Below are 27491 nucleotides of genomic sequence, written 5' to 3' on the forward strand. Positions count from 1 at the left end.
TATGGGAGACCCGGGTTTTAATCTAGGGAGGGCAACAGATATCATCACTATTTATTGCGGGCCGGCTGAACTAGGCTTGCCTGGTTTCTTGTTCTCTTGTTTCACTCTGTAACTAAGGTTTTATAATTACATATGTGCAAGTCACCTGTACATTTTAAATATCTGACCATACATGTAACTACAAGGTGTCAAAACAGTTAAATCCATATGTAATACCAAGGTGAGCTAGGACCTGAAAACACGGCACACCCTGTCATTAACTACAGGCCATTTTCTGAAAATGTGATGTGTTATAATGATGTTATAACCAGATTCAGATTCTTATCAAGTGTAACATAAGATCAGCACTTGTTATTGTAATTATATTATTGTATCAATCATGATAGGTGACTTTTAGATTTTAGACAAATCTGACAGTTTACACAAACTCTTGACACATTATTTTAGGAATAACAGCTTAGACAAGGTGTGTGAGACAAGGTGTGTGAGACAAGATGTGTGAGACAAGGTGTTTGAGACAAGGTGTGTGAGACAAGGTGTGTGAGACAAGGTGGGGTTACTATTAGACATGTTGCGGTCACTTTTAAAGAACTGTGTATTTTTGGACCGCCTTGGCAATTTCAATTGACAGTGTACTGACAGTGTAAAAGCAAATGTTTCCTTACATGCCGGTCATAAAATGTTAATTTGTGTAACTTTAGAAATGTGCATGGAAGCATTATATATATTCTTTTTTATTTGTTCCCTTTTTCTCTAGTTCAGCCCAAGATTACCTACCTGGTCAACCAGACTGCATCAGAGCTGGAGGATCAGATCACCCTGACCTGCGAGGCCTCTGGAGACCCAACGCCGACCATCAGCTGGAGCTTTGGCCGCAGGGCCTTCACAGAGGGAGAACAGGTACTGCTGTGTGAAGAACATTGGAGAGTTCAAAACAACACAGGATCTGATGATATTGAGATCAGGTATTGGTCCGGTATTGAAGTTCAAAGGTCGCTGTCTCTTTTTGGCCCATAATAATCTATTCTTTTCAGGGGTTGGCTGTTTGATGATATTATTTGCAAGGCCCCCCCCCCCCCCATTACTTTTGGAGCAAATCACATTTTGTGTATGAAACCTACAGTCTTGGTTTTCTTTGCACCACCAAATCCTCCTCCATATACCATTCCTAATTGCACTGTCATCCTCCACCTGTTCAGTTAATTGGAAGCATGCAATTCAGCTCATGTATAAAGCAATACACTAATTAACCTCTCGAGGCTCTGTAAGGATTGAATTGAAAATGATCCCAGTACTCTGCATATGTCTTAGGTTGCCTGAGACATTTTGAAAGGCATTTTTCTCATCATTTATTGTTTATTTCTTCCAAAACTCGATATAATAATGAAAGAAACATAAAGAAACATTAAAACATTGACAAGTAAAGAAAACCATGTGTTTCTTTTAAAAACAGTAATACTTTTTCTGTGGCCACCCTTAGAATGAAACTGAAGCAATTGGCTTAGGTGGTGTCTAGTCATTTCTTTATGTATTCCGTTTGTGAATCCGGGTTTTTCCTTGTGCAAAGATTTGGCAAGCGTGGTAAATTAGCCAACTCCCGCTCCCCTTCTTTCACGGTCAAGGTAAAGGACATGAGGCACAGCACGGGTTGAGGTAGCCATTACTTTAATAAACTTTGCTCTTCTTTAAGGACAAAATAACAAAGCAGAAAACTGACATGAACTGAAGTGTCAAACACAAACGAAACCCAAACTAGCTCAACTTAAATAGGATCCCCAAACAGAGGCAATAGGGAGCAGCTGCCTCTGACTGAGGATAATTAAACATAAGTGCAGAGATGCCAAGAGGCGCCTCTGCAGTCAGGCCCTGTCTGTGGCATCCTGGCACATAGAGATGCCTAGGGGCGCCCCAGCCAGGACCTGACACCCAGGCTCCACTGGACGCCCCTCTAATATACTTTATATAATTTCTGGCTACACACTTCAAAAAATACTAGCGCTGTTGTTGAATAGCTAATGCATGCTACAATGTCCTCCCTAATAGCAACCAAAATATAAATCATATATTTATTCTTTATATATGAATGTTACACATTCTATCTTTTTTAAATGTAGGTTTTTACCCTCTTTTGTGTATTTTTCTATTCTCTTCTGCCTGTTGATGACTAGTAGACATTTTATAGGATTTAAGTGCATTGGCTGTTTAACTAAGCCCCCAATCACATTGGCTCCACAATGCTTCTTGTATACAGAGCATATCATCCCCTCTTCATTATGTCTGAGCCACCCAAAAACATTCAGCCATTCTGCGTCAAAACCACTGGCTCTGTGTTTATAAAAGGATCTAGGAATCACATAAAAATATGAGATCAGCTTTATAATTAATCAAAATCAATTTTATTGTTGTCTATTTTCTTTGTTGTCCTATGTTCTTGTTAATTTGTCTTGCATTAAAAAATGCAACAGAGCTGTATATATTTCCGGCTTGTCGCATTGTTTTTTCTCCATCCTTGCCTTGACGCCGCATCGTTTACCTCCTTCTCTTGTTTCCCCACAGCTCGACTAGGCTTTGCTGCTTGAGCTGATTTAGCATCTTCACATTCATATATTTATATTATTAGTAGTGCTGTCAAATTATTAAAATAATTAATTGCATAAATGTTTGTAGTTAATCCTGATTAATCACAATTTTAGATTGTGTTCAAATTTGTTCCTAAATAAACCTTTCCTGCAATGCTTTGTGCTAACAACATATTTCATTGTACACTATGGACTTTGCTTGATTTGAAATCAAATAAGTGCAGGAGCTGTCTTTTCCAAGTTGGTCCATTCATACAGGATATGTAAACGTCTCCCCTGAATTATCACAATGACTGGCAGAATCTACTGGTATCCAATGTAAATCTAAATAGAAAGTTGCTGGTCTCTGATCCAATAGTTCTACAATCTTCTATCATTGTGCTCTTGATCAAGGCACCAAGTACAACAACAGTTATGTTAGGATTCTGTATAAACAGCACCATCAGCCCCTCTATTAGGGAAGCTGCAGGCATGTTATCCAACACCAAATAACACCTGTGCTTTTCCAGGTATTGTACTTCATTAGGCTAAAGCTATAGGTGTTTGGCCACAGCCAAATATGTGTCTTTATTACATGATTTCCAAATGCCATGAGGTAGATTACTTAAATAAGCAAAGGCATAAGCTAGGCAAGGTAGCCAGAGATGTTTATCCACAAATATTAATCAGGATCAGATATATATTTTATTTATGCTCAGCATAGAAGTTGTTAGTTATGCGATTATGTGTTAGTGGTAATGAGACTGGCGATGAAATTAATGTCTAGTTTAGGCTAGCAACAACGTAAAATAATTTAATAGATGGTTTCGTGCACACACAGCATCCAGGGATCAGTTTCAGAAAAGAGTCTGCGAGGCACAGCTGTTCTTGTAGATATTCAAATTTCCTTGGAACAGTGTTCTTACGTATGAGTGACAGCTCCTGCTCAAGTCAAACACTAACTATGGTTCTGAGACTCAAAAAATAAAAATACATTAACAGCGACAAAAAAATGAATGGCGCATGCATGTGTTCATTTTGACAGCCTTAATTATTGGTGACTTAAACACTGCTAATATGAGAACGTTTGCTGCAATATGTCACAGGTATTTTATGTGAGCACAAAATTGAGATTTGCTAAATTTTGGGAAGGCGATCGCCTTTGAGTTTTATATGCAGGAAAAACCCTGTAAAAACAAGGAAAAATGATGATCCCATACAGCTTCAGTTATGTTGAGGTCAGGGCTCTGCGGTGGCAAATCTCATACTGTTTATGTTTCATGTGTAGAATTCCTTTCTAAGTAGGTCATAATTGTCTTTGAAAAGTTTTTGGGGTCATTATTGTGCTGAATTGTGACTTTTTTTTAATCAGTGAAAGATGTCCATTCCTTATAAGACGTCTCACAGTTGTGTTCTTGCCAGATGTCTGCCAGATGCTGAATAAGCTTTTCACTAGATTTCCCTCTGTCCCTCAAGAAAGTTACTTTTAGTACTTTTCATTGAATGCAGACAGCGTTTTTGGTCTTCCACTGTTCTTTTTATTTTCAAATTGCCTAGTTGGTTCAAATGTCTTTCTGACATTTTCCTTTTAGCCATCTCACAAACCAACTGCCTTTGAGACAACACAATACATTGTTGTCAGTGTTTAGTTTAAACAAATATATTTGTATTTATTCTTATGGCATATAGTGTTTTTACAAATAAATGTTCACTTTCTGCCCAGATCAGTAACTTTAGACATTTATCTTCAGAGGTCTAAGACTAGCATATTAGTTTTCATCAGATTGCATTATTATTATAAACATATAAATATAAAGAGTCAATAACTTCATTTCTGGTGTACATTTATCCTTATGCGTTGAGGACCCAGGACGCAAGCAAACAATTAAATAAATGTTTATTAGTAACCTACACACAAATGTTGTTGAAGAAACTAGAACAACGTGATAGGTTAGGTTAACACAGTTTGATGATTTGATGTGGCCTACAGGTTCCAAGATGAATCAGCAGGGGGCAGGCAAACAACACAGTCAATCAGCTCTTATACAATTCATTATCATTGTTCTTCAGAGACAAACGTTTTAGACCTCAACAATATGACTTTGTATCTGGCAGAAGTTCAGCACTTAGGGTAGGTGGACCAACATGTTCAGTGTTTATGAGGCCAAACAGACATTCTGGGTACTCTCATTCAGCAAACCGCTGAAGTTTGAACCGCTAGACACTCTCGTTTGGGGAGGGTCAATGCAAATAATGTTGTTCTTTTTTAAATTTATTTATATATTTTTTTGGCCTAGAATGTCTCTGTGGAAGATGTTGTTAGTCTTCCTGTCAGAAACCTTTGTGACGCTGAGGTCCCTTGTGGCAGCTGCAAGCTGGGTTGGGTCCATATTCTTTATCTGTGATACAGCGCTTAATTGCAGCCATTTGGATGAAATAGGGCTCCGTCTTCTGCCCAAGCAGGAGTCAGGACAGATTAACTGGTGGCATTGTCTTTTGAGCTGAACAGATGTGCAGAGGTAGCGTGACTTGCAAGGTTGATTCCTGTTGCTCAAAAATAACCTTTCTTTTATCGTGGATCTTTCTTTTCCATGTAATTTGTAATTACAAAATCGTTTTGTCCTCTGTAGGCTTGCAAAGCCCTGATGATACAATTTTGTTGTCTCTGATTATATCCATTTAAAAAAGAGGGAAGGACTGGGCCAGTCCACTGTAACTTTCCATGGCTGACCCCTCTTCTTCGTGTAATACTATCACTGTATCCCAAACTCAACCATGGATTATAATATTCACAGAACTAATGTGAAGATTTCATTCAGGACAGAAGTCCGGTGGCCCTTTTGGTAATCGTTCTTAACCTCAAACTCATGGTTAAGAACAATGTTAACATGAGTATCAGATGCACTTCACAAGTCAAGATATTGTAGGATTTCCACCTTTATGTATAGTGGTCACTTCTGTTAAGAACGTACATTCATACGATTATTCCACAATATACATTGAACACTGTGAATAGAAGTCGTTTTTTCTTAAGGTCCCAGACTATGACCATTTTCTTTAAAGGGGCAGATTAGATTCCAGATTGTGCATGTGTATCTACGTATAGATATGCATCTTTGTCACCCCCAGCATGATGCTCCTGTTCTTGTTTTTATGTCCTTGAATAATACTTCTACAGTTAGAGACTTCAACATCAAAGCTTAAAGCTCTAAGCAGCGTGATATGATATATTAAACATCTATATCATTAGCCTGCCTCTGGGACATTGCAAGGATGTTAGACTCAGGCTTTATCATAATTCTGCAATTAAAGGAAGGACAAATAACCCAATTTTCAGCCTTGTTTGGGACCAATGGTATTTTTTTTATCCAGAAAAGGAAGTGAAGGCCAGTTAGATAGATTTCCTCATCACATCAATTTCTTATTTGTGTTAACTCAGAGGTTCCACACTACTGGGGTTGAGAACATATGCAAGCAACATATCTACTTTAAAAAATAATATTTCTTACAAATATCCCCAACATAAAACAAATGTCACCTTACAATAATTAATTTTGTGTGAGTGTCCCTATTGTGTACTCTGATGAAATATACACTGTTGGAAACGTTAAGATAAGGGGTCCTTAACATGTGTGTCATGTATTGGTGGTGTGACAATTGAAAGGTAATAATCAAAGTGAATGACGCATCTCCTGATAATAATATTGACTCCTGATTATCACAACAAAGTTTAATCAGTTCACCATAACGAGTAGCTGAGAATCACCATCAATGTCCTTTCCATCTGGTTGCATGAAGTGCCCCCTCCACTACCCGAGTGCTTTTTCATCACTTGTCAGTGTACATGTTCCGTGGTGCCTGTGGCCTTTGACCCCGTCTCAGGCGTTTTTCCTCAAAGGGGCAGCTGCTGAAATATTGTTGGCATGTGTTCTTTTTTCCAATTCTCCCTTCAGATATGCTTTTGTTCTATTCCAGTTTTTAAATGGTGTAACATTTTTATTGTTGTTGTTGTTGATAGAATGACAGAACGCTGCTGTTTTGTTATTTCTTTTGATCGGATGATAACACAAGTTAAAAAGTTAAAGCTGTTTACACTGATTTAACTGTTAAATTAATTAAAATGTTTAAGAGCTTTAAGAGTGTTATTTTACAATATATATGACAGTATGGTTCTTAAGTAGCCAATAGTCTTAACTTTAGCTTTGCATGAGAAAGTAACATACATAGCAGCACATTAAACTTAATTAGAATTGACATTATTATTTAATCACATAAAATAAATGTGATTCTCCAAAAACAATCCACAATGTGGTTAATGTAAGATATAAATGGTTCCAAGCACAATCCTTTAACATGTATTTTCCCTCAAAATTCCATGTACCTTTGATTTTCACATTAACTCATTTCACTGGACCCCAAGAGATAAAATGCAGGCTGCATTGGCAGCAACTGTGATTGTGCATTTTCTTGAGCTTTGTGTTCGAGGTTCATTTGTTGCCTTGTTTTGTGTTTTGTACACTGTGTGTCTGTCCTCCAGGCTTCTTGGACTCGGCCAGAGACGTACAAGGTATGGCTACTAAATACGTAGCCAGATTCTAGATCCCGTACTTAACACCTACTGTAGCCCATCTCATAGTATAAAAACCCTTTTCACCGCAGAGCATCATTTTTGGCTTTTTGTATTGAAAGAACCCAAAATAGGGTACAAATAGTATTTCCCACTAATTAAATACATTTCTGGAATATGAAATTAGATGCTTCCTTTTGAACATTCATTTTCATTAGAATTGCCCTCCAGTTCTGTCTCTCCATTTTGCATTAATTTCTCTCATAACTTTGTTTTTCATAACCACTTATTATGAGGGTGTCGACAATAGCCCCAAAGCTTGGTCTACTTCCTGGTCACTTTTTTTAATTTCCCTTGATGGTCTGATAACTACCAGTCTTGCATCAAGTCCTTAGCAACCTTTTAGGGTGACTGAGACTCTAGTCTAGGGCACTGGGGTTAGCCAGGTACCATTGAAAAAACTTAAATTGTGCTCTGCAGTGGACCAAGCCAATCTAGCTGTACCTTGTGAAAATACTAACCAGCCAATCTGTAGACTGCACAAAGTAAACCTCACAATAGAGATGCACCTTAATAATGTCAACTCCCCCTGCAAGTTAAAAGTAAATAAAAGAATCAAAGAAACATGTGATAATAACCGATGCAGGATGTAATAGTGACTGTGAGTAATGTGTCTTTGTTGTAGACATCTGAGGCATTTCTTCAAACACAACTAAGCTTTTGTCACAGAAGGCTTAACTTTTGTTTTTGTTTGGTTTAGTGTGTGAATATTCATCAGCATGTGTGCTGTGTTTATAATGCATGACTCAGTGGCATATGGATGTTGTGGAGATAGGGGGAAATATGATTCCCATATTGCAAGAGGTTATAAACCTTTCATAAATCCCACTGCTTGAACAAAATATACAGAGGTAACATTCTCTTGACAACATGGCTTCTTGGTATCTATAGCTTATTCATTATTAACTCTGTTACAGATAGATCTATACTCTAACTTCAAACCATGAATTCACACTTAAAAAATAAATTGTCAATTTGTAACCTTTGAGTGTCAATATCTTTTTTAATTGCCCCATAACCTGCATGCATATATAATGCTAATGTCTCAGTATTCAAATAACAAATTATAACTATCCTTTAACATAGCTTTATTAGATAGTTTTGCTTAATGCTTCTTTTCAGATGCCCAGTAGTATTAGTATCCCTGTCTTAGTCTCTGTTTTTATAGACAAATACTTTGTAGTGACTGTGAAGATATTGATGTAGTTTCATATTTTGATATGGACTTTAACTATGTATCCTATCCCATAACTCGGACAATAGTGCAGTATATCTTTAGTGCTTGTTTGTTGTACCGCACTGTAACTCAAGTGATCCAAATCCCATTATTAAGTCACACCATGAGGCCAACTTATACGTATTCATATTTTCAATGACCTCATTGGCGCCATGGGTGGAGGATTTATCTATGACTTCCTGTGATCACCCACCACACGACCGGTCAGTTGGTCAGTTACGTAAATCCCCAATGTGTCGCGCTGTCCATAGCACGTTCGCCTCCTCCAGACATGACCCCAGTCCATACGACGGTTTCTGACACTGCGCTGTATTCTTCCCCTCTTGTTACCGAGCTCAGCCAACCGTCCTATTTTCCTGCAACTTGAGAGGATTGAGAAAAAGTGGTCGGTAGGATGGTGCTTCTGTGCTTTTTATAAGAGATAAGAGGGGCACAGACACATTATGGGGGCTATGCTGCAAAGCTACCTCACTGTAGTTCCTGTTTCTCTTATTATTTCACTACCCTAGAAGAGCTGCACGAGGGTGGGTGTGACATGAATCACGCTTCAGCCTTGCCAGCGATGACCCTCAAAATGTGAAGTAATCTGTACACCACATTTATCAGTATGTGAAATGTTCCCCCTGGCTCAAAATGCATGTAATGAGGCTATGCATGTGCAGAATCCCGCCAATTCATTGGCAAAGAATTGCTCTGTAGATAGCTCTGAAAACAGACAGGTTGCAAAGCATGAGGATAAACGCTTCAAAAAGCCAGTCTGTAAATTGAAGTATTCATTGCCTTTGGATCGTGACTAAGCCAATCCACCTTAAATCGATTTACTGAATAGATTGAATTGCAAAGCCCCAACTGTGCAACACAGACCAAATCCCCTCTGGTCAATGCACAGGTAATTTGTAGACTTAAGAAGATCTCCCAAGGGTGTCAAATAATAATGTAATTCATAAAAAATAAGTTCTGGTTCAGGAACATTAACCAGAGAATACATTGCTGACTAGCAAATTTTTGTGTGAATGCAGTGTTCTTTGGAGTGATTGAAATCCATCAGAAAGGTAATAAAAAGTTCTGGAAAAGAGCTGGGATTATAATCAAACAGGCTATGATTGTTTTTGGAGAATCCTTTTATTCATTCTGTTATTCACAGAGTTATTCTGTGCAGATTCCTCATCCTCTGCTAATGACTCATGCACAGCTTGTGGCGTAGGTGGAAACTAAGGACACATACGTGTTACTTAAAGTAATACCTTTCAGTGATGGGGTCAAAGTGGATAACAGCTTTAACCATTCTAATTCAAGAGACAAATTGTAGGATGGCAATTATTTCAAGATGTGCCAGAAGCTTCAAATAATATTTTTACTGTACCATTTGTCCCTGATGCTAATAAGGTTACACACATAAAGACAACTCTATCAACACTCTAAATCCAGCGTATTTGGCTGACTGAGAAAAACACAACATATTGTTTCAGATTATAGTTTTGTGTCAGAGATTCTCAATATTCATGACAAACATTGATGATGTACCTGTACTTTCTCTGCTTTTTATTTAGGAAAACACAGACTTCATATATGTATTGATATACCCTTTACACATTACATTGGCTTGGTTCACCACACCTTTTTCTAGACTGGCATGGCAGCTGTCATTTAGGATTGTGAGAACTCCGTTTGAAGCACAAAAGCGCACTACTGACACTACAAGGAGCATAAATATATCAGATTGACTGACAGCAAATGTAATCGTGACAGCTGGCATGACTAATGAATCCGTTAAAACATGGGACAGACTTTCTCAACAGTTCAAACTGGTAATTATTTTTTATGTTTACCATGTTCAGCGTGTGCCATTAATTAGCCAGTCTGCCCTTTAAATGCCAAGCTGAGTTTCAGTATGATTTTGAAAGAGCTTTTCATTTAATAGATTATTGAAAGCACTCCTTGCACTTTGATTTGCAATGAAGTTTCAAAATTTTTGTCTCTTGGACCATTACTGTTCCAATAGTTAGAATGAAACCCAAGACATTTCTACATATCCAGAATTGTACCTGGTGTAAAGGTGCTCTTAGTGGCAGACATTATATAGGAACAGAGTGCACAATAGGAACAGACTACAGAAAATCTACAGTACGTCTATTTACAATACACTAACTTGTAGGGAAATAAGCAGTACACTATGTATCAATTTACAGTAAATGTGAGTTTATGTGCACATTTACAGATTTGCTGTTCCATCTAGATAATCAGAAAAATACCACCCTCTTTTGCCTTATTTCTATTCTAGTTAAAATGGCAAGAGCAGATGCTTGCTCTAAAACCCCCAAGATTCCCTGGATTAAAGCTGCCCTTTGAAATGGTCCACTACTCACATGCAGAGCTCTGTTACAGTGCTGTTTAGTCATTGTCAGTGTTACACAGTAGGGAGGGGCACATACAGTGGGGAGAACAAGTATTTGATACACTGCCGATTTTGCAGGTTTTTTGAAAATAGTTCTTGTATTTGTAGTGCAAAAGCAATCTGGAAGAACAGTTTTTTGTGGATCTTTCTAGCCCAGTTTTTAGAACCTGATGCATCTATGTAATGAGTTATTCATGTGTATCCTTCTTCTGCAACCTCCTGCAAAGGAGCCCAGAAAGAAAATATATATTGTGTTTGTAACAATGCCATTGTTATTCTGTGGTATTTTATTAAGGAATTATTTAGAGATACAATTCTGTCCAAATCCAACAGCGGCACAGAAAAAAGAAAAAACATTGAAACTTTTGGAAATAAGGAACGTTTCACATTAAGCGTTCAAAGATGAATCCCAGAAACATGACATGATCAATGTTAATTGGGTTTCTTGTCTTTCCTTGATCATAGAGTCTGGATGGGAACGTAGTGGTGCGCAGTCACGCCCGCGTGTCCTCTCTCACCCTGAAGTACGTCCAGTTCACTGACGCCGGCCCGTACCTCTGCACCGCCCACAATTCCATCGGTCAGGACCAGAAGACCATGTACCTGGAAGTGCGCTGTAAGACATGCTCTTTTTCATCTTCAAAAGCTCCATAAGTTTTCAGCACATTTGTGAATATATATTTAAATATACTAAATATACTGTATGTGAGACTGTCTTGGAGAGCAGTGTTGCAAGCTGGCCTAATAATGATTTGAATGTTCTGGCTTAAAAACAGAATATGGTCCACTAAGTTTGAGTGTTAATGTTTTAGAAATACTCGAGCACTTGAGCCTGCTAACGGTCTACAGCACAAAGATGTGCACCATTACCATCTCAGAGATGCACAGGCAGGTGACGGCCCTGTTGTGCTTAATTCCTTTTTGCACAATTAAATGATTCATGAATATGGAGGGAGAAAGAGAAAATTATGTACCCAATAATGAAAGTCTTAATGGATTCATTTCCCTTTCCCCCAAATACACAGGCAATGAAAAACAAGATAGGATCACAATAAACACCGGATGGGATTTTGAGGACTTGCTGTTAGCCAGAGTCTGGCTAGTGAGTAGTTAGGTTGTTCGTTCAGTGTTCAACAGTAATTAGCGATAAGAAAGGGTGCTTTGTCTTGAGCACCCGCTCTCTCCCTCCTATATTTAACCAAACCAGATAACACAATCAGGAGAGTATCTACACCTAATATGATGCTGTATCATCACGTACAGCACTCTGCACTTTCAATTGGGAAACACTCAATCTCCTTTATCTATCCTGCGTTTGTGCTACTCAGTGTGTATCTTATGAAAACTATTATTTTAGCTATTATTTTCCTCTTCATAAGGTCAGGGTTCATTTGGAAAAAACCTTCTTGCTGGGCTGGACTAAAGTCATTAAACAGGGGGACAGTGTTCACAGACTCATCACAGTCAGACAGAGGGATGAGATTGTGGAGAATGTGCCCACACAGGGATGAAGTCACAACAGCCCAATCTCAACTGCTGAGTACTACTTATCAAATGCCCAGGGTCCAAACTTGTGGCCAATGCCTAACAGTGTCAGAGGGAGGCTTCAGAGTCAGGAACATATGATCGAGAAGCACAATCTTTTGCCTAGCTTATATAGGTTCAGATGACCCTGCATGCTCTGTTACAATATAAAACGTGATTAACTAAAACAGTTGTGGGGTGTTATACTAGATCAATACATTTTGATAGCTCTGTAGCTGTGTTGATGTAGTGAGGGGAGAGTCTGAGGCGCTCAATCAACTGTGCTGAACTGGTAACAGCTGTTCTATGGTGTGGCAATAAGTAAAAGTAATTGCAAGACAGTGTGTGTTAATGATTAGGGGTTGGTATGCTTGCCATTTGACATGAAAGACAAAGCAAAGAACCATTCACACCGACAAATGAGATTAAAGAAAAGTATTTCTTACACAGCAGCTTATTCAGTGTTCACTGGGATCCATTTAGCACAAAAACAAATGTACAACAAGAAGAATGTACAGAGTTGGTAGAGACTGGAAGATTCAGCCTCATCTCTTATCTAACTAAATTATTGGGGTTGCTGACATGGCACCTTTACCCCTGTGAATGCTACATACCACAGCTTCTCCAATGATTGAAGATCAAGGTGTTGCACAAACCAAGTCTGAATAACACCATGACATTCAGGGCCTAACAGCCTAATAGATACTGGTAAAAACATAATTTAATATTAAACAGTAATTGCCTTTTGGTTTGTTTATGAACACAGTTAGTCATGGGGATATCATCTGATTTCAGACAAATCATTTTAAAATGAAATTTGCATTGAGTGGCCTGAGTGTGCAGAGAGCCTTGTCTTACTGCCATGTTATCTTTTTGGCTTCTGCACATCAGCTACAGATAGGTGTGTGACAGATCTTTTAAAGATTTCAACCAAAAAATGATGCTCTCTCTGCATGTTTGTCCACTTCAAAATATTATAATAATGAAGCTTTGTGGAATAATTATTGAGCAAAACCATCCTGTGTTCAACACAATGTGAGAATTCATATTTTTGGGCTTCTTCTGCATTTCTCAAAGAATATTGTACTTATTATTAACAATTTAGTTAAATTTTATTAATCAGTCAAGTTTTTAGATTCATGTTCATGAAGACAGTCCCTTCTATTTAGTACTTAGTAGAAGTAGACAGCAATCACAGTTTCAAGTCTTCTTGGGTATGCCTCAACCAGCTTTGTACACCTATATTTCCGTCAGTTTCACCCATTATTCTTTGCAAATCCTCTCAAGCTCTATCTGATTGGATGTGGAGCATTGGTGAACTGCTATATTCAGGCCCCACCACAGATGTTTAATCAGCTTCAGAATTGTGCTTGGGGTCGTGCTGAAAGTTGACACACACGTCCTGTGTGCTCTCGATAAGGTTTATTCAAGGAAGTCTGCATATTTTGCACCCTTATTCCATCCCTCAATTCTGACCAGTCCCTGCCGCTGAGAAGCACCCCAATAACATGATGTTCCCAACACCTTCACAATTGTATTATTTTTACATTTATTACCCTGGTGATGTAGCCTTTTTTTGTCAGAAGTAGCACTTCTGCCCTAATGATTCGATTTCAGTCTCATCACACCAAATAATATTTTTCCTTGTGCTTTGAGTCCTTTAAGTGCAGCATATAATATGCCTTTTTATCAGGAGTGGCTTTCGGTAACCACTCTACTGTAAAGGCCTTCCAAACGTGTTTCATTTTCATTAAAAATGTTTTACAACATAGCCCAAATCTATTCCTCAGTACAATTTATTCTCAGAGTTCTACAGATAATTCCTTGGACTTTGAAATGCACTGTGAAGTGAGTAGAAATCATGTTCAATCAATTGAATATGCCACAGGTGAAGTCCAATCAAAGAAATGATCAAAGGACAAAGGATGCAGACGAACTCGATGTGAAGTGTTATGGCAAAGAGTCTGAATACTTGTGTACATTAGATATTTCCGAAAAAGGTCTAAAAACGTTTTGCTTTCTTTATAATAAATTATGAATTAAATCTTTAACACAGTCAAATTCGTCTGTTACAGTATGATTGTTAACAGAGGTTGAACCCCAACCCCTCCCCCAACCCTCCCACATTCTCAGATGCTCCCAAGATCCAAGGCTCAGTGACAGTCTACACCTGGGAAGGGAACGCAGCCAACATCAGCTGTGAGGTGCTTGCCCATCCAGGGGCCTCGGTGGTGTGGTTCAGAGATGGCCAGCAACTGCCAAGCGCAAACGCAACCAACATTAAGATCTACAACACACCGGCTGTCAGCTACCTTGAGGTATGTTACAGTGGACTTACTGTGTATGTCCCCAAACCACTACATACAATATAATGCCAGATATCATGTTTCCTGCTCAACATATCATGCATTGTTAAAGCAAATCATATAATCCTGTGAAGAACCGTGGACATTTCTGCATTATTATAGTAAAAGTTTGCTTACTGTGCTGGAGAGCTTGCAAATCGGATGTTGAGCAATCAGAAAAACATGGTCCCTAGCAACCCCCCCCCCCCCACCCCTCTGTAATCAATGGCAAAAACTGAGGTTTCTGTACTCTGACCCATTTAACATACTGAGGCTAATGACACCAGAGAGTAATTGACTGTGTAAATCATGAGACGTGATGTTTGGTTATGCTGACCAGTTCATTTACACAATTAGTAATGATATCTCTCAATTTAACTGTCAGTAAAATAATAACACTAATTTGAAGCTTTAGTCATGGGAAACCCCATTATGATTACTGAGGCAAGTGCCAGTAATTACAGACTTGGGCCTAGCACAATTCAGAGAACTTTTAAGTATCTTAGACATTCTTTAAGTATGGCATCACGCACCTGTTCTATTATACCCAAGAGACACTCAAGGCATAGATTATAATTATAATTATGAACCGGTTGGTTCACATCCTGAATGTTGATTGTTTAAAAGCTGCAGTATATGAGACCATATACTACAGGGGTAACGTCTTATGCATTTTTACTGTTGCAGTGGCATTGTTAACCAGTTTATCATAGCAATAGGCCATGTGTTGCATTTGCTGTCAGTCAGTAAGCATCTATGATTGACTGCAGTATGCATCGTATTTACATCAAACAAGAGGAATCAGGATACGTTAGAATATTCTCTGTTGTTTATAGAACTCACATTTACATGGCACCGGGAAGAACACATTGCATGTGGAATTCCTCAATAATATATAGTTTTCATGTGTTTTAGCCTTCAGCCTAATATGCCTAATGGGGCCACACTTCCCTGCAAAACATTGCAGCCATTAAAAAAACAAAGGGCAATGGTAGCATTAGTACTACAAAGGAAGAAGAGGTTCTTAATATAGATACATTTCTTTCTTTTTCTAGGTCTCCCCAGATTCCCAGAATGACTTTGGAAGCTACAATTGCACAGCTTCCAATGTGATTGGAGTTGAGTCCAAAGAGTTCCTCCTGATCCAAGCAGGTGAGTCAACATGGCTTATTCTGATAATATATTGTTATATTGCAATTTCACAAACATTTATTTTGATAAAATATATATATTTAAAAAATAATAAAAAATCATTATGATATTGTTTATCTGACCCGAGATGGCAATGGAGCGTTTGTATTGGAATCTACATGCATAGTGCAGCCGTAGTGTCGATGCCACACTTACAAATCTGTCTCAACCAATTATTTCAGGAACAGTTCAGGAGAGGCCCACCATGAAGTTTAGTCTCTATTTTACTTCAGAAACATCTGGAAGTCCACCAAAATCCAGCAAACTTTAAGATCAGTTAATTTACAGTTGTTAAGATGAAATTCCATTGTGATAAAAACATAATGGGTATAATTTACAGGGTGTAGTCAAATACATGTTGGCGTTAAGCGCACATTTGAGGCTGCTATTTTGGTACAATATAAGGCAGCGCAGCCCTAAATGGTAGTTGGTCAAGCACTTTTAGACGTCTGAAACAAAGTGGTGTCTGACACTTCAACACCTTTTTTAGCCAAGTGGTGTTCTGTGCTTGAGGACACCGCAATGACAAAACCATGGTTAAATGTTTTTTATATATAAAGAGTTAAATTAAAGGGTGGTCAGATTTGGCTGTTAAAAGTTGCCCTGTGTCCAGTTCTAGCAAGCCATATGCATCTTAGGTCACCTCAACATGTTGATTGCCTGAGACTTGCTTAAAGGATTTAAAAGAAATGTGGATGTGGATTATTCCCTTGATATTGGGATAGCATTTCACATGTAGCTCCAGTCACATGTAGTATCATTAGCCTGCCAAAACTTTAAAACCGTGATTGTGTGAGCTCTTCTCCTGTGGCCCCCACGAGTCTATGTATCTGTCAAATTTCTCTGAATGAATGGTTCAGTCCTTGAAATCCTTGATCCTGATTGGCTGCACATCCTGTGGGTCCAGGGCCAGGATTAAACCTGTGTGTGTGTGTGTGTCAATTTCCATGTTGTTGTGTAGATGTGCCATCGGCGCCTGCCATTGAGCGTGTGGTGCCCTACTCCAGCAGTGCAGAGGTGGAATTTGAGGAGCCTGATGCCAGCGGTGGTGTCGCCATACTTAAGTACCGAGCTGAGTGGCGCGTGGAGGGCCAAGACTGGACAGGCAGGGAGTACGATGCAGAAGACGGTGATTCATATGCATATATAAATCCACACACACAGACTCACTAAACAGCCCAACCGAAATGTAATTGCTGTGAATTCCGCTTCAGTGGTTAAGATGCGAAATGTCAGTCTGCAGTTTTGAATAAGGGCTGGTACCAGAGTGTTATTTATTTAGAAGACCAGTCAAAAGTTTGTGAATTCAAGGGGAATGGGTGTGTCCAAACTTTTGACTGGCACTGTATTTTATGTTAAATATACACTTCTAAAAGACTGAATAGATGGTGTTTATATAATATAAAAAACCTGTGTAGGAAACGGAGGAGTGTGTTAGAATTTGATTGTCAGCACAGTGATTCAGATGAAACAGTGACAAACACTACGACTCACTAAATAACTAATCTGTCAGTTCTGACAGGACCTCAGATGTCTTCTTCCTGTCAAGTGTATATGGGTACGATGTCTGTCTTACTCTCACAAGGGATATGTCAGCAGATTGTTGACAGGCTGCTCTGTCAGCCCAGGGCTCAGAGGCCACTTGTCACAGCAAAGACTTACAAATGCGAATTCAATTTGAATTAAAAACCATGTTTGAATTCTGTTGTCGTTAAAATCCTCTTTATGTCACTGCTGAATTCCAGGGACTTTTTATGCTCTGTTGGACAGGAAAATGAAAGTAAATGCTTAAGGGCAACGTTTTAAGTTATGCTGCAGTACTACCTGTTCACAGAAAGCACCGAATTAGACCGCAGGATTGCCTAGACAGCCTAGATATACTGTAAATATAGGGATACAGGTTAAAGAGGTAAAGAGAAATACTGCTCTCCATGTCGGACCCTATATGCATTCATTCCATTGACTTGGAAATGTACAGCTTATGAATTCCAATTCAATTCTGAAGATGAAATTTGATTAAAATTCAATCCTAATTTAACCAGAAAAGAAACCAGGCAAGCCTAGTTCAGCCGGCCCGCAATTAAAAGTAATCAGTGTTGTTGCCTTCTCTGGATTTGAACCCAAAGCTCTCACATGAGTGGCTGTGTTTTTAACCACTACACCACAGTGCAATACATTTACCCTGTGTCGGTATAGTATCTCGACATCAGATCATATTGATCATTTAGCCAGCAATATGATCGGTCAGTAAGTAAGAGACATTCACTCCTCTTGGCAGGCTCCGCTTATACGGTCCGGCAAAAATGAAAGGAGTAGTAATTCCTAATTAAGATTTTTTTTTTACATTTTAATTTCAATTGTCCAGTTGAGTAAATTAATGAATTGAATTGGAATTGACCCCAACCCTGACCACTATTCTCCATTACATTTTCCTTGCTTCCTGATTACATTTAAACAAAAGCCATTCAAGACTTTCAAGTGTATTTCATCAACCAGCTGGGTGGACTGGGTCCATGTCGAGTGGCTTAGTTGAGCTTTCTATAAAAGATTTTTCCTCCGACAGGCCTGAGCAGTATCACAATCATGGGCCTGAAGCCTGAGACCTCCTACGAGGTCAAGATGTCCGCCATCAACGGCAAGGGTGAAGGCGAGAGCAGCCCTCTCCAGAACTTCAAAACAGGGCCAGTCCGTAAGTGCTTCCCTCCTTCCTGTTCCCTCCTAACCCTTATGCTTTTCCTTCCCATCACCACCTTGTTCAGTCTAGACATCCTGGCAGAATCACAACCTCCCCCCACTCCAAAAGCATAATGCATCTCCCTTCCAATATACTGAGGAACCGGTGAGTCCAATCGGGGATGCATTTCCAACTCCCACCAGCCTCTGTCTGTTTGCATAGAGGTGTTGTGGACCTAAGTGGGTGAGGTGGGAACCTAAGTACTAACCAGGGATAAGACTAAGGTGCCACCCCCTCCATTTTACTGCTCCTGATGAGTGTGCTATCTGTTTGTGTTAATGTCACGCATTCACATTTACATGTTAGTCTTTTTGCAGAAGCTACTGTTCAGATTGACCACCCAGGCATGTATCTTATGATAGACTTGTGGGACAACCACGCATCACACAGATACAACAGGCAGTTCTACCCATTACTTGATTTTCCCTCAGACTAGTAGGACTGATTGTCACTCAGACCTATATGTCACCCCCCCCCCCCCCCCCCCCCCCCATCCACAAAATGTATCTGGTATGCCAAATGCCTAAAATATGACTGGAAATGTTTTGAGGAAATGAACCACAAAATATAATGTATTATAATTAATTATTATTACCATAACAAAAATAAGACAAATACTATACCATTTGCCCAGACTTTGGTTATATGGGTAAAAAGTAATAACATATACAGTACACTGACCCATTTTGCTCCCAGTGCCAAATAAGACATCAAAGCAATTAAATATAATGTGTTTAGAGAAGGCATGATGGTTATTTTGTGCAGCATGCCATATTGGATATACAATGATCAGATATTTTATAGACCCAAGCTTAATTTGCCCAAAACATTTTTGTTGTGGCAGAGGCTAATATTCACATCCTTCTAAAGTGGAATTTGAAGACCCATAGCTAGATTGCTAAAAGTAAATAATATATTGTTGTTGAATACCCATTGATCTAAATACTCTACTTGCACAACACATTGAAAAGCAATTGAAAAGGCGCAGAAAAATAGCAAATAATTTTCCTCAGTGGGTATCCATTGATCTCACAGTAAATTAAATGTCCAACAGAAAATGTACATTTGTATTCCTTATAAGCTAATTCAAGTATTCACTGCATCTCAGATAAATAATTCATTTTAAAGTAGGTGTATGCCTCAATATTTAATCTTAAATAATGCATTTTAAACTCTAAACCGTCATATATTTATGCAGTGAGGAAAGGAAGTGACATCAGAATTTCACAATTTCTCAGTGTGATTGGTGTGAGGAACTTAGGAAGTCATTCATTTTCAATGGAGAGATTTACAAAAAAATCTAAGAGATTATAGCACAATATAGTATGCATGTTAATGTGATGTAAGGGCAAGTACAGTTTGATTAAATGTTTTTCAATAAAATGTCACAGAGAAGTGCACAACATTTAATTTGTCAGGAGATCAAAGAAAACATTCATATCCATTATAACCACATGCTATTTGCATTTTTATAATTTAGAAGTCTATTTTGTTGAAAATATTGAGTTTGTTTCTGTTTCTGAACATTTTCATAAATTTTTCCCTACTGGGAATTGAACCCAAAGCCAGGAGTTAGATGATCCATCAACTAGAGATATGTATATTTTGGACTATTTGGATGTGATATTATCACTATAATTTTTTATATTTCTCTGCAGAGCAACTTGGAAGACAAAGGTTGCCGCCTATTGCACTGAGAGAACTTGAAGAGCACATAAGTAACTGCATTTTGATATGAACACAGTAATTGGATGAGAAAACTTGCTTTGTGTCATTTAGTTTAGGTTACAGTGAAGGCTTTTGGAAAGAGTTTGACATTGGCAAGTAGCCTATAGCTTGTTGTCTCTCACTTGTAAGTTAATATCATCATGACTACAGCAGAGGCATAGCTGCCAAGCAAGTCAAACCATCTATAGAGAACAAGTGAGCTGCTAGTTTTGTATCTGCTTATTGAAAGCTATTTAACAACAGAATTTACTAAATCTGTCATACATTTGTTTGTCTGTATATGTTGCTTTTCTGTTACAATTATGTTAAAACAGTCCACAAATCTGCATAGTATTAGCTAGCTACTATATTGGAGCTTGGATGATCTACAGTAATGCTGCTTTGAAACTTACTGATCTACGGTACTCAGAAGAAGTTAAGTGCCGTTTTCTTTTTGATGCTTTGTTTGCTAGTTAACAGCAATCAAGTAGTGTGGTTTTGCTCTCAGTAGGCCAGGTAATATGGAAGATTTGTAGCAGTTGGTAGTGTTTGCTGTGTTAACTCACTGCCATGCTAGTAGGGGTGTGGTTTGTCTCTTCCTTGGCTGCTTTCAATTGGTGTGAATATTTAGGCTTCTACATTCCCTCAAGCAGCAGCTGCTTAGACTGTCACTGAACAACAAGGCAGTACTGTAGGTGGTTTGAGGAACAAAATACAGTTTTGCAGGGTTTGAGGAAAGTAAGAGAGGAAGAAACTCAATCAGTTGTACTCTCGTACCTACAGTGGATATAAAAAGTCTACACACCCCTGTTAAAATGCCGTATTCTTGTGATGTAAAAGAATGAGACAAAAATATATCATGTCAGAAATGTTTCCATCTTTAATGTGACCTATAATATTATTCAATTGAAAAACAAACAAAGGGGAAGAATTAAACATTCACAATAACCTGGTTGCATAAGTGTGCACACCCTTAAACTAATACTTTGTTGAAGCATCTTTAGATTTTATTACAGCACTCAGTCTTTTTGGGTAGGAGTCTATTAGCATGGCACATCTGGACATGGCAATATTTGCCCACTCTTCTTTGCAAAAGCACTCCAAATCTGTCAGATTGCGAGGAGATTTTGTACAGCCCTCTTCAGATCACCCTACAGATGTTCAATTGGATTCAGGTCTGGGCTCAGGCTGGGCCAGTCCAGTCCATGCTTTTGTGGATTTGGATGTGTGCTTTGGGTAGTTGTCGTGCTAAAAGGTGAACTTCATCTTCAGCTTTCTAACGGACGCCTGAAGGTTTTGTGCCAAAATTGCCTGGTATTTGGAACTGGTCATAATTCCCTCCACCCTGACTAAGGCCCTGGTTCCAGCTGAAGATAAACAGCCCCAAAGCATGATGCTGCCACCACCATGCTTCACTGTGGGTATGGTGTTCTTTGGGTGATGTGCAGTGTTGTTTTCGCGCCAAACATACCTTTTGGAATTATGGCCAAAAGGTTAAACCTTGGTTTCATCAGACCATAACACATTTTCCCACATGCTTTTGGGGGACTTGATGTTTGTTTTTGCAAACTTCAGCCGGGGTTGGAAGTTTTTCTTTGTAAAAAAAGGCTTCCGTCTTGCCACCCTACCCAATTGCCCATTCATATGAAGAATACAGGAGATTGATGTCACATGTAGCACACAGTCAGTACTTGCCAGAAATTCCTGCAGTTCCTTTAATGTTGCTGTAGGCCTCTTGGAAGCCTCCCTAACCAGTTTTCTTTTCTTCTTTTCATCAATTTTGGAGGGACGGACAGTTCTTGGTAATGTCTCTGTTGTGCCATATTTTCTCCACTTGATAATGACAGTCTTCATTGTGTTCCATGGTATATCTAATGCTTTGGAAATTATTTTGTACCCTTCTTCTGACTGATATCTTTCAACAATGAGATCCCTCTGATGCTTTGGAAGCTCTCTGCGGATCATGGCTTTTGCTCTGAGATGCAACTAAGAAAATTCCTACTAGAACAGCTGAACTTTATTTGTGATTAATCATTGACACTTTAAATGATGGCATGTGTGTAATGACTTCTATTCAAAAAAAAATTTAGTTTGAATGTGATTGGTTAATTCTGAACACAGCTACATCCCCAGTTATAAGAGGGTGTGCACACTTATGCAACCAGGTTATTGTAAGGTTTTATTTTTGCCCCTCGAAGATTTCAGATTGTTTTTCAATTGAATTGTTCACATTATAGGTCGCATGATTTCTTTGTCTCATTCTTTTACATCACAAAAACCTGGCATTTTAACAGGGGTGTGTAGACTTTTTATATCCATTGTATATATGCATACTACCGTTCAAAAGTTTGGGGTCACTTAGAAATGTCCTTGTTATTCCATGAAAACATATAATGTTATGTAATGAGTTTGAATAGGAAATATAGCATAATTTATAGGAAATATAGTTTTACAAAGTTAGAAATAATAATTTTTTATTAAAATAATAACTGTTCTTCAAACTTTGCTTTTGTTAAATAATCCTCGATTTGCAGCAATTACAGCTGTTGATGTAGATCTGAAGAGATTTCATCCAATACTTCCTGAAGCACGTCCCACAAGTTGGGTACGATACGGTCAGGCTGCTCCCACAACAGCTCAACAGGGTTGAGATCTGGGGACTGTGCAGGACACTCCATTATAGACAGAATACCAGCTGACAGTTTTTTTCCTTACATAGTTTGGAGCTGTGCTTTAGGTTGTTGTCCTGCTGTAGGAGGAAATTGGCTTTAATCAAGTGCTGTCCACAGGGTATGGATTGTCATTGCAAAATGACCCAGGTTACCACCACTTGTTTATTGGCCAGTCTGAAATATTGCATTTTCTTTGCAACTCTGTCTAGAACGCCAGCATTCCAGAGATGCCTCTTCACTGTTGACGTTGAGACGGGTGTTTTGCGCGTACTATTTAATAAAGCTGCAAGTTGATGGACCTGTGAGGCATCTGTTTCTCAAACTAGAAACTCTAATGTATTTATCCTCTTGCTCAGTTGTGCACCGGGGCCTCCTACTCTTTCTATTTTGGTTATAGCCAGTTTGTGCGGTTCTGTGAAGGGAGTAGTATGCAGTAGGGGTTGACCGATTATCAGCCTGGCCAATAATTGCATCAGATCTTCTTAATCAATGTCCCAACCACAGTAATATCAGATTGTAGTAGTAGGACCAGTAAATAGCCAATAGTACCAGTAAATAGCCAATCAACACTGTACTTGAGAGACGTGGGAAAGGGCAACGCAGAGAGACACATGGCTGAGATCAGTGTTGCCAGATGAGGTGGTTTCCTGCCCAATTGAGCAATTTTTAATTGACAGTTTGCGGCCAAAAATGAGCTTGGGCGGGTCGATTTTACAGATAGGGATGTTTAGGTTTGGGCGTTTTTTGTCTGGAGTCTGCAGATTATTGTTTGGTTTACAGTCAATCAAATCTGGCAACACAGGCTGAGATGAGAGGTTGTTTGAATGCTGAAGTATTAGTAGTACAAGTAACAATGTAATGCATTTTTGGCCAGAATGTGTTTTGTGTTAGTGTTTGTGCTACTTAAAATCTTCATAATAAAATGTTCATTTTTAACGGAATCATATATTGGCCCCAAATATCATTGGTCATTGGTCTCCTTGATCACTAATAATCTGCATTGGCTTGTATTTCTAATCAATTTGATATTATTTTAATGGACAACAAATTTACTTGTCTTTTGAAAACTGGGACATTTCTAAGTGACCCCAAACTGTTGTAAGTACCCAGCTTGTACATAACATTCTGTGAACCAACATTTATAAAACGTGTCTAAATAGTTGCTTTAATTTGGAAAGCACTTACTGATCATTTATTTCAAAGAATTACCTCAGCACTTACTGAGCTTGTATTTCAAGGTATTACATAATGTCTACAAAGCCCATACTTTTCCCATAGCTGATTATCCGGAGCAACTAATTTTTCTTTTCTTTTTACTTGCCATCCATCAGAATTGAACCCAAAATGCTATTGTTGTAAGCTCCATGCTTTACCATCTGGGTTGCACAGGGCCCTTAAGCTAACATATGGAATTGTTTTAAGAGGATAATAATATGGATAATTTTACAATAAGATTTGGGGTTTTTGGACCTAAAAATAATTTACTTCTATGATCTTACAAACATATTGTAAAACACCACTTCTTTAATACGCAGTTGATGTAACAGGAGAGACATGTAGCTGTATTTTCGTGAATATTCCAGGAATCTTCTCCAACAGATTTGAAATTGGAAATAATTCAGAGAAATTCAAGAAACAACTTTCTTTAGTGGTAATTTTGGTCATGTTCTAAAGCAGTTTGGAAAACTTAAAAACTGTGTTCTTTTGTGGAAATCAGCATAGTGTATTATTTAATGTACACTGAACAAAATTATAAATGCAACACTTTTGTTTTTGGCCCCATTAATCTTGAGCTGAACTCATAGATCTAAGACTTTATATACACAAAAGGCCTATTTCTCTCAAATAGTGTAAATCTGTGTTAGTGAGCACTTCTCCTTTGCAGAGATAATCCATCCACCTCACCGGTGTGGCATAACAAGATGCTGATTGGACAGCATGATTATTGCACAGGTGTGCCTTAGGCTGTCCACAATAAAAGGCCACTCTAAAATGTGCAGTTCCATCACACAGCACAATGCGGCAGATGTTGCAAGTTTTGAGGGAGCGTGCAATTGGCATGCTGACTGCAGGAATGTCCACCAGAGCTGTTGCCCGTGAATTGAATGTTAATTTCTCTCCAATAAGCCGTTTCCAACGGCGTTTCAGAGAATTTGTGAACAATATTTTAGAGAAATAGGACTTTTGTGTACATAGAGAACGTCTTAGATCTTTGAGTTCAGCTCATAATAAATGGGGGCAAAAACAAAAGTGTTGAGTTTATAATTTTTTTCAGTGTTTTTTCTCAAAATAAATATACCTTGGCAGGCTAGTTCCATGCTCGTTGCACCTCAGACTTAAGACTTAAATAACATATTCTCAGAGCTTTAATCAAACCTAGGGCAATTTTCAAAGATACATAGCAAAATGTTCTCTGTACCTCCTTGCATCCTAAAAACGATTTCAAGCATTTTGATTATTATCAGAACATTTATAAAATGTTCCATTATACCAGTCAGGATACATTTTAACAGCTTCCATGGAACCTAATATGACTTCAAGATTGACTAAATATTTCCCAGGATCTTTAAATCATGTTAAAAACTGAATGTTAAGTAAAACAAAACATTGTGCAGATGCCAGGATGATGAAATATTAGCCCCTTCCTGTAGATGAATGGTATCTTCAAAGTCAGCACTGAGGTTTTGGTATTCTGAATCGTATGCAGTCACAATTGTAAGAACTTGTTTCTTCTTTTTCTATCAACCAAGTAATTCCAAAGCAAGGCTGTGAAAATATTGTTATATAGAAATATGTTCCCAATGAACATTCACTCTCGAAGTACAGATAGATTAATGTACTCCCTGAACAACTTATAACTGCTGATTTTTTGCTGTTTTATTGAGAGTGGTTCATACATTAATGTCAGGGGATCCAGCTTGCAAGAGCTGCATAGTAAAACTACATAATATTAATCTGCTGAGATTCTCACACTGTGATGGCCAAAAAAAACAGGCACTTAAAAATGTGAAAGTGAAAAAGTAACCCCCTCTTTTCAGTGTTATTCCTATGCTTGGTAGTTATAATGTTATTTCTTCAAAGTTTATTCAGTTCTAGTTCAATTGTGTTTAAGGCGTGGTCCAGTCTGATTCTGTTCTGCTTCTTGCCATGATTCCATCTGTGCTTTACACCCTCTGTGCTTCTTTAGCAACCACCATTAGCTCCCACTTAGATTTACCCTTTTCAGTCTGGAGGCATGCCTTGTCTTGTTACTTCATTGTAACTGAAAGCCTTAGTACTTCTATCAGATAAACAGCTAAACCTAAATTGATACTGTAGTGTTACAATATTTAATAATGCATTGAATGTTTTCTTAACTTGAAAGCACTGTGACATTATTTGAAGTCTGTCCAGAATGATACACTTGCCTAGTTGATAACATACATTGATAAATTGTCTGTTTCACAGCTGTTTAACAGTGCCATCATGTCTATAACCGGAAAAATATAAAACAGTTAAATATATTTTTTCAGTTACAGACACACTTAATAATTTGAACTCACCCTTTATCACTGTTGATACATTTTCAAAGTCAATTATGAAGTGACAGGACAATCACCTTCTACCATTCTGTACATTTCTGTTCTCATTGTTTCTGTTTCTTCAAATGTTGTACTTCATGTTTACCCATCTATTTTTGTTCCATTGGACTTCTCAGGCTATACTTTCACAAGTAAGTTTCTCATCTCACTATTTTTTACTGCCTTTTCTTTGACTTGACTTCATTTCATTTGTTTCTTTTAAGCATGCATTTCATTTAAAGTCCTGAATTTCCTAACTGGAGTAGTGTAGTAATGTAAAAACATGTGCATATATATTTATCTCATTGAAATGTGTTATAATTGGCCTTTGCCTTTAAGTTTTTGTTTCTGACATTTTATGGTAATTGACCTATAAGAAATTCAAGAGCTTACACAATAACTTTTGTCTTATAAAACTTTTCAGACGGCATACCATTTCATTACTCTAACATGGACTCAGGTTTGTTTTTGTTATATAGTAGTGCCTAAACTCAGAATTTGACCTGTTATACATGAGTGACCTGTACCATAGCAATTCCATAGTTCCATAGCTCATTTCTAGCCACTTCCTTCTCCCATATACTGTGCGTCTTGTTTCCTATCCCTTTGTACAGTGAACTGATTGACCCTAGTGACAGCAAGTGGTCTCTCAGCCCTTTAACCAACCGTTCAGATACTTATTAATTAGTATGAACATAATGAGCAATAACCCAGCAAACCGGGGACTTCTAACATATGTCCATGGGACCATGACTCAGCTTCTGATGTTCCAGGGATGTCCTAACTACAATTGTTTGTTTACAGGAAACATACTGGACAGTGTTATTGCCCATACAGTAATGCTTACAACCGAAGAAAATGAACTGAGTTGCAATTTCACCCCCCAAATAAAAAGCTAATATACAGTATCATAGTTTTCGCCCTGATGACTCATTGTTCAT

General features: G+C 38.2%; 1 protein-coding gene across 16 annotated transcripts in view; it reads left to right on the forward strand.

Annotated features, from left to right (window-relative positions):
• ncam1a (neural cell adhesion molecule 1a) overlaps positions 1-27491 on the forward strand; it is a 239322-nt gene that overhangs the window by 175020 nt on the left and 36811 nt on the right. For 7 of the 16 annotated variants that reach the window (XM_010893513.5, XM_010893514.5, XM_010893520.5 and 4 more), the window contains exons 8-15: positions 758-900; positions 7096-7125; positions 11283-11433; positions 14475-14659; positions 15742-15838; positions 16839-17006; positions 18441-18566; positions 26688-26702. In XM_010893513.5, coding sequence (XP_010891815.2) covers positions 758-900; positions 7096-7125; positions 11283-11433; positions 14475-14659; positions 15742-15838; positions 16839-17006; positions 18441-18566; positions 26688-26702 — 915 coding nt within the window. Of the gene's footprint in view, positions 1-757; positions 901-7095; positions 7126-11282; positions 11434-14474; positions 14660-15741; positions 15839-16838; positions 17007-18440; positions 18567-26687; positions 26703-26974; positions 27011-27491 lie in introns of all 16 variants that reach the window. The other 9 variants (XM_010893515.5, XM_010893522.5, XM_010893518.5 and 6 more) reach the window with 4 other exon arrangements.

Source organism: Esox lucius, chromosome 7 (genome assembly GCF_011004845.1).
Source record: "Esox lucius isolate fEsoLuc1 chromosome 7, fEsoLuc1.pri, whole genome shotgun sequence".
In the NCBI taxonomy this organism is placed as follows: domain Eukaryota; kingdom Metazoa; phylum Chordata; class Actinopteri; order Esociformes; family Esocidae; genus Esox; species Esox lucius.